The sequence below is a fragment of the Kryptolebias marmoratus genome, linkage group LG16, assembly GCF_001649575.2.
Source record: "Kryptolebias marmoratus isolate JLee-2015 linkage group LG16, ASM164957v2, whole genome shotgun sequence".
NCBI classification, from domain to species: domain Eukaryota; kingdom Metazoa; phylum Chordata; class Actinopteri; order Cyprinodontiformes; family Rivulidae; genus Kryptolebias; species Kryptolebias marmoratus.
This window is the reverse complement of record NC_051445.1, coordinates 26702643-26711058: the sequence shown is the minus strand read 5'-3', so window position 1 is coordinate 26711058 and position 8416 is coordinate 26702643. Positions and strand designations below refer to the sequence as shown.

The following is an 8416-nucleotide window of genomic DNA, read 5'->3' as shown; positions in this document are numbered from 1 at the left end:
TCCTCTGTAGAAGGAGCAGGACGTTGATGCTGCTCCTCTGTAGAAGGAGCAGGACGTTGATGCTGCTCCTCTGTAGAAGGAGCAGAACTTTGATGCTGCTCCTCTGTAGAAGGAGCAGAACTTTGATGCTGCTCCTCTGTAGAAGGAGAAGAACTTTGATGCTGCTCCTCTGTAGAAGGAGCAGGACTTTGATGCTGCTCCTCTGTAGAATGTGCAGGTCTTTGATAGGTCTCATTAGGAGACAGTGAGCAACACTGATTACTGTCTTTTGAAGACGGTGCTGGACTTCTTTGAAGCTCTAGAGAAGATGGTGCAGAACTACTTTCCAAGCCTTTCAGCAGGAGTGTAGGGCTGACATTCAGGACAGTGGTAGATTGTCTAGGACTGATTTGGAGGTCTTCAACTGATGGTCCAGGGCTGTACTGCTTCTCTTCACATTGGGGACTTCTTTGATGTTCTGCAGGAGAGGGTTTAGGACTGTGAAGCTCTGAAGGATCTGTCTGACTCTGGACTGGACTGTGAGCAGAAGCACTGATGTGTGAAGCCTCAGTGTGAGTTGGAACTTGTGACGGTGAAATGTTAGTGGGTGGTACTGAGATGTGATAGATGAGTAGGGAGTTAAGTTCTGCCTCCTGAGGCCTGCAGGAGGAGCAGAAGTAACCTTCAGATCCCGTCCTGACTTCTCCGACCCGGTCTAAGCATTCTGCATGGACTGACCTATAACAGAAAACACAAAGTTTTCAGGTTTTTATTGTGTTTGTGTGCAGACAGGAAGACAACCAATTAAAAACATATATTATGACTTTTAAACCATGAGTGTCTGCTCAACAACAAAGACCTAAACGGGCCTAGATGGATGAACCCCGTGTACCTGTAGCAGCAGGTGCACATCAGAAGCTCCTGTGGTTTAGAAAGGTCGGGGGCGTGACCACACAGAAGGCAGGGCAGGGCTGAGTCACATGACTCACACAGAGACGGGTGATTGGCCCACTGGCCTGATGACGTCACACCACAGCGGCGACAGACTCTGCAGTTCTGGAGAACAGAGAAGGTTCATGAGTTCATAACAGACACACACCTGTTGTGTTTGTGTAGTGGCGTGTCTCACCTTGCAAATCCAGCCAGGGCTCAGTGTGTGATCCACCGGAGGTGTGAGGCAGTGTGTGTGGTAAGCTTTATCACAGCGCTCACACACCAGCAGCAACGCTTCGTCTCCTCGTAACCTGAAACACAAACAGATCCCGGTTCAGTTCTGTAGGCTCCAACAAACACTGGGACCAGACTGCGGTACGTCACGTCAGGTGCTGCCTACAGGGATGAGCAGTGAACATTAATTACTGCTACATTTAAATTCATCTTTTTAAACACCAGTGTCTGTTTCTGCCATCAAATTTTATTTTGAAAAGACTGCAAAGAGGAAACTACAGTCATGCATTCACCTGACTCCATTAAAGAGCTGCCTAAAAAGAAAAAGGCTACAAATGTTTGTACTGACAAACAGGAAGTAGGCAGAAGGAGGACCTGTGACCCCCACCGGGCCAAAACAACAGAAACTGTGTGTTACCTGCAGCTGCGACACACCCGACACTCAGGACACTGCCACCCTGCCCTACGCAGAGGGGAGGGGCTTAGAGGGGGGTCCAGGCAGCTGCCATGGTAACCGTTACCACAGCAACAGCACATCAGCAGGCCACCAGGACTAGCCCCTTCTGAACACGACACACACTGCAATGAGTCTGCACAAACAAGAAACAAAATCTAGTCCACATGCTGTTCATGATGACATCACAGCAGGGCGTGGCTACAAACACCTGTACCTGTGTGGGCGTGTCTCGTGCACAGCGTGAGTCTCTGGCTCCAGTCCTGGTGAGCGCCAGCTGCAGCAGCACAGGGGAAGTGGTAGCGCCGCCTACAGTCTGTCTCCTGGCAACGCAGCGATGCACCAAGCCGCTGGCAGAACGCACACACCTGCACAGGTGTAAGAGAGGGCGGGGCTTAGACAGGATGTAAAAGGTCTATAATAAACAAGTCATCTGATAATTAAGCTAAAATATTCATGTGAGAGAAACAAAAAACCCTTGGATCCTGTGGCTACAGAACAAGCCCAAACCATCAGTCCCCCACCGCCGTGCTGACAGCTGAGATGAGCCGTTTGCTGCAGTGCATTCTGGGTAAACATCTGTCCTTTGTTCCAGAACACTTTACACACCTAAGTCAGGCTGCCATGTTGTTTGTAGACAAGAGGTTTTCAGCTGCCATGACCTTTGACCTTTAACCTGCTAACTGAAGCCTGTAGTTGGATCAGTAAACCTCTGATGCTCAGGCAGCAGATTTCCACCGTCTCGTGTGTCAGAAACTCACCTGAGTGCTTCCTGAATCGATGGCTTTGTCCACATAGAGCAGCGACTGGCCCTCGCCCTGACGGACGCCGTCCGACCAGGAGGCGCACTGCAGGTGAGCGCAGCACTGACNGGCTGTTCCCAGAGTGCTGTATCAAGGCACCTCAGTGGGAAGTCTGTGGGAAGGAAAAAGTGTGGCAGAAAACGCTGCACAACGAGAAGAGGTGACAGGACCCTGAGGAAGATTGTGGAGAAGGGCCGATTCCAGACCTTGGGGGACCTGCGGAAGCAGTGGACTGAGCCACAGTGCACAGGCGTGTGCAGGAAATGGGTTACAGGTGCCGCATTCCCCATGTCAAACCACTTTTGAACCAGAAACAGCGGCAGAAGCGCCTGACCTGGGCTACAGAGAAGCAGCACTGAACTGTTGCTCAGTGGTCCAAAGTACTTTTTTCGGATGAAAGCAAATTTTGCATGTTATTCGGAAATCATGGTGCCAGAGTCTGGAGGAAGACTGGGGAGAAGGAAATGCCAAAATGCCAGAAGTCCAGTGTCAAGTACCCACAGTCAGTGATGGTCTGGGGTGCCATGTCAGCTGCTGGTATTGGTCCACTGTGTTTTATCAAGTGCAGGGTCAATGCAGCTACCTATCAGGAGATTTTGGAGCACTTCATGCTTCCATCTGCTTAAAAGCTTTATGGAGATGAAGGTTTAATTTTTCAGCACGATCTGGCACCTGCTCACAGTGCCAAAACCACTGGTAAATGGTTTACTGACAATGGTATTACTGTGCTCAATTGGCCTGCCAACTCTCCTGACCTGAACCCCATAGAGAATCTGTGGGATATTGTGAAGAGAAAGTTGAGAGATGCAAGACCCAACACTCTGGATGAGCTTAAGGCCGCTATCGAAGCATTCTGGGCCTCCATAACACCTCAGCAGTGCCACAGGCTGATTGCCTCCATGCCACACCGCACTGAATCAGTCATTTCTGCAAAAGGATTCCCGACCAAGTATTGAGTGCATAACTGAACATAATTATTTGAAGGTTGACTTTTTTGGTATTAACACTTTTCTTTTATTGGTCAGATGAAATATGCTCATTTTTTGAGATAGGAATTTTGGGTTTTCATGAGCTGTGTGCCAAAATCATCAGTATTAAAACAATAAAAGACCTGAAATATTTCAGTTGGTGTGCAATGAATCTAAAATATATGACAGTTTAATTTTTATCAGTACATTATGGAAAATAATGAACTTTATAACAATATGCTAATTTCTAGAGAAGGACCTGTAGAACATGCATGTTCTCCAAGTCACAGAGAACAGAGCTGCGTGGCTTCATTTTATTTTTGATGGTAATGTCCCCACGATATTGCCAAAGAAAGTTGTAGTTTGAACAGATCACCTGTCTCATAAACAACTCTCTGTTGAAGTCACGGCAGGTTTGTCTAAACTAACATTAGAACTATGTTAATAAAAGAGCAGAAAAGTTGGTAAGAAAAAAATAAAACTGATCTTTACCAGGTGGCCGTCTAGACCCGCTGATGGAGGAGGAGGAGGCGTCTGACTAAACTGACCCTGCTGCTGCTGGCCGGGCTGATCCTGGCCTTTTTAAATTTATTTATTTAATCATTTATTTATTTGTGAATTAATAAATATAATATTTATTATAATATTTTATTTTTATTCAAAAGTATAAATTTATATTTTCTTATTATTTTATAATAAATGTGTATCAGATCCACAGCGTTTAATCCTTCAGAGTTTTTATGTTTTGAGATGGGACACTCAGTTGGGGGGCAGGGTGGTGAGGTCAACAGCAGCTTATTTGCATAATAGTGGCCCTAAAACTACTCATTCTAAAATGAGCTCAAAACAGGCAGAACTGATCAGGTAAAATCTCAATATGTGAGAATGATTTTGTGTATTATATGTAATGAACATGTTTTGTATAGCCCAAAGATCTATCACATTAGGTCACCTTTAAATCTGTACCTTTATGTGAGCATGTTTTATTTCAAGTATTGTTTTTTAGTTACATTTGAAATCCCATCCATTACTGAGTAAAAAATGTGAATGTAAACAAATAAAATCAGGGAGAGAAAACATACATACACCGTAAGCCTGCAACGACTGGGTCTGTTCCTTATCAGTCAGCTGTTGTATGATCCGGCTGGAAGTGATGATGAGCCAGGAAGGAATTTTCTTGTTAAAGAAACCCATAGAAACCGTGTACAAGCTCCACTGTCCTGGAGCAAAACTTGGCAGACAGTGCACTCGTTGGCCCGTCACCTGTTAACTGGCAGACAGATAAACCTCCACCTTCACCTAATATTGTCTCTGGTCCGTCTTTCCTTAATGAATACTGTCTGGTCTAGATTTATTATATGTGGGAGGATATGTTTCAATCTTTTGGCTAATATGTAAGTAAAAGCCTTATAGTCCTGATTTAGTAAACAGATTGGATGATAATTTGAACAGTCCAGTTTGTCTTTACCCTCTTTTGGGATAACAGTAATTATTCTCCTTCCAGGAGGGTGGGATCTGTCCCTCATTGAAAACCTAGGTAAATGCTCTGAAAAGAATAGGAGAAATGTCTTTAAAGTAGATCCTCTACTATTCAGCATTAAACCCATATGTTCCTGGTGATTTGTTAAGTTTTAACTTTTTACTGCTTCTTTTAGTTCCCGGGCTGATTTTTTTTTTTGTCAAGTCTTCATTTTGTTGATTCAGTACAGTAGATAACAATTTATTCAGTCGTACATTAGCTTCTTTAGCTCCTTCTTGTTCTTTTAAAGCATATAGTCTATTGTAGTATTTTTAAAAGCATTGTCTTTATCTTTGAAAATAACTTCATGGTTGTTGATTCTCTACCTTTGTATGTAATTTATTCCACCTGTTGTTTTTTTGACCTAGGACTTGTTTCATAGTAGCTCAGTTTTAAGACAAATAGTTTCTTCTATATTGAAAGAAAGAAATATGTTTTGCAGTGACTTCCAAGAATAATAAAAAAAACAAAACTCAAAACATCTCTATTTGAGGGACAAGGAACAAAAATTTGGTGCACTCTCATACAAAGACAGACGTGAGGTCAAATTTTGAATTTTATGTTTGTAATTCTTGTTGTCCTTTTTGGTAAATTTAACATTCATTTACCTCACCCATCAAGCTTCTGCAGTTTTGCTCACAGTTTGTTTTCCCTTCCCTCCAAACACCACACACACCCTGTTATGTAAGCTGTACTTGGGTCAGTGCTGACATTTTTCTGCCATTGTTAATACATAGTAACATGCCTTTGGAAGTAACATCTGGCACTTAAGCTTCATAGATCTTAATGGACCAAGCACTCAAACACAAATTAGACAAAACACAAACACAGTGCGCTCAAAAAGTCTTTTAATGGATTTAAATGACTCATGGTGCAAAAAGCCCAAATAGGATTTTGATTTTATACTGATATTTGTAAATTATTAGAGTAATATTAATATTAAAATTTTCTGAATATAAAGAAAATATTTATTTTTACTGTGAAATTTTACATAATTGTCTTACAGTGCATGTGAAAATATGCTATGTGTAGCTTGCCTTATTTATTTATTTATTAAGCATCCTCCTTCTGTTGTTGTTTTTGGCTTGTTCGTTTGCCAACTTATCTTTTTATTGTCTAGCATGTGTTTGCCTTTGTGTGTGATTTTTTGTGGTGTTAGCAAAATATTTTATAAAACACTGGATGGATTTTAATTAAACTTCTTGAAATCATTGAAAGAACATCTACAAGTGAATTTGTTTTGGAGTCAGTCATATTCAAGATGTCTTTCACAACCAAATGACCTTTCAAAACACAAAAATGGATATAATTCAGCCAGCTTCACCAGTACTAACTTTTGGAGTCAACTATGTTATTTTACTAACTCATAAATCAGCACAAAAAATTCAATGAAACTTTTAGAAAGTAATCATTAGATGTACATCTACAACAGATTTTTTTTTTTGTTGCAGTTAACCCAATTCAAGATGGCCACCACAACCACCTGGTCTTAGAAAACACAAAACTGCTTATAACATAGACAATTTTACAGATAATTACCTAAAATTTGGTGTGGAAGTAGCTGAGAGTAATTCATAACACATACTTCAAGCACTTCACATTGTGCAACATCTTTCTGAAGCCCTCACAAGAAAGAATGATAGAGAGAGATAAAAAAAAAAGCCCTTGTAATGTCAGGTCAGTTTGACCCAAAGGCCACTGGAAGGTTAAAGCTTTGGCCTTAACTGTTGGGTCTTGTTTGTTTGTTTGTTAGCTAAACCTCTCAATAACCACTAGATTGATTTTAATGAAACTCACTGGAAATATTCTTGTGATGTACCTTGACAACTGATTGCCCTGTTTGGAACACAAAGAGGGGACTTGGAAATACCCTTTGTCTGTCCGGACATCCAGATTCATCTTGTGAGCTAGATAACTTGAAAAATAAGTGAGGTAGCAACTTCAATTTTTGTGTGTGCCTGCATGCATAAGTAAGGTTGCTATCGAAAATTGGATTACCATGTTAAAATTAAAGATGACCATCACTATATATATGTAAACCTTGTGAGCTGGATAACTTGAAAAACAAGCAACATATTTTACCGATTTTAGCTCATGTGGTCAATTGAACCCTGAAAGATGCCAGTAACATAATTATTTTTTATATTTGATCAATTATTGAAAATTAACTATGTTACAGGCGTTGTTTTTTTTATCTACTGACTCGTCCATTAGTTTACCAAGATCATCTTTAGCGAGGGAGGGTTGAGAGTAACTTCCCCAAAACACAAACATTTTGGAAAGTCATGCTTCTCATAGATTAGCCCATCCTGAAAGATATTTCTAAATATGCCCCTCTTCACTGAAGCTACCTCAGTTCCTATACAGAGTTTAACTCCTACCCACTTGAATATCCTACACCAAAATTATTAAAGTTTATTTGCATGTCCTGTTCAATTCCAGTCCAGAAAAACAGTCATCTCAGAAACTAAAAACATTCACCATTCAAGACCCTCACCAACAGGGGACATTGGCGTATTGCTTGTTAACTTTTGTAGTCAACCTAATTTAAGATTGACTTTAGCCAACACAAACATAGCTACTTTACTTTACTTTACAGATATTGAGCTAATATTTGATGTGGTAGTAGCTGAGTGTCATTTACAATGCATATACTCCACCCGCTTCGGATGTTATCATCTCATAGAATGGTGATTATCAGTGGTTATCAGCCCCATTGAATGGCCTCAGTTAGTCCCTGCTCTGCCTGCTAGCAGGCTCAGTAGGTTGTTATCAACCATTCGTATCGGTGATCACAGCCGCTTGTCGCTAATAGGACCTTTTTTTTTTTTTACCTTTTTTTAAAAACCTTTATTTACAATTTTTCTGCTAATTTGAACAGGATATTAAGAATTTACTAAAAATACAAAAGCCAAACGTATCCGTTATAAGATTTTAATTTGGTATTTAAAAACAACTCACTAAAATCTAAAACCGGAGTTAACAAGTTAACAAGCTAACAAAAAAACACAACAACTCCGGTTTAGGGTTAGGGTTAGTGAGTCAGGCAGAGCAGGGACCAACTGAGGCCATTCAATGGGGCTGATAACCACTGATAATCGCCATTCTATGGGATGATAACATCCGAAGCGGGTGTATACTCTCAAAGCTAACAGATCCTGGAAGATTTTGCAATAATGCATGAATTGTGCATGATGTCATTTATTAGGTTTCACCAAAGCAGCAAGAGCTCTGCCCTTTATCATCAAAAGTTGAACTTAGTTTAACACTGGCAAAAAACAACGGCAGGCAATATGCATTCCTTAAAAGAAGTCTTTAATTTTTTTTTTAGAAATACAGAAGACAAGCATATTATGTTGACATACTTAAAGAAAAATGATTTCCATTGCAGCACTAGAACTGGGTATTGCATAACAAAAGGGCCAAAGAAGAAATTATTTTTCTGTAGCATCAAATATCCATTTAATAATTACATATGAACAAAATGAGATGTATCTAAACAGAAAAACAGGAAAAATAAGTGTGA

At 40.7% G+C, this 8416-nt stretch overlaps 1 protein-coding gene across 1 annotated transcript in view; it reads right to left on the bottom strand.

Moving 5' to 3' along the window:
• Positions 1-2693, bottom strand: part of LOC108251294 (histone-lysine N-methyltransferase 2C) — a gene marked incomplete at its 3' end in the record, with an annotated part of 27594 nt that extends 24901 nt beyond the window's left edge. Inside the window, 7 exon segments of the mRNA XM_037980334.1 lie at positions 2-717; positions 872-1035; positions 1109-1223; positions 1565-1736; positions 1818-1968; positions 2362-2488; positions 2569-2693. Of these exon segments, the coding sequence (XP_037836262.1) occupies positions 2-717; positions 872-1035; positions 1109-1223; positions 1565-1736; positions 1818-1968; positions 2362-2488; positions 2569-2693 (1570 nt within the window).
• Positions 2694-8416: the final 5723 nt, after the last annotated feature.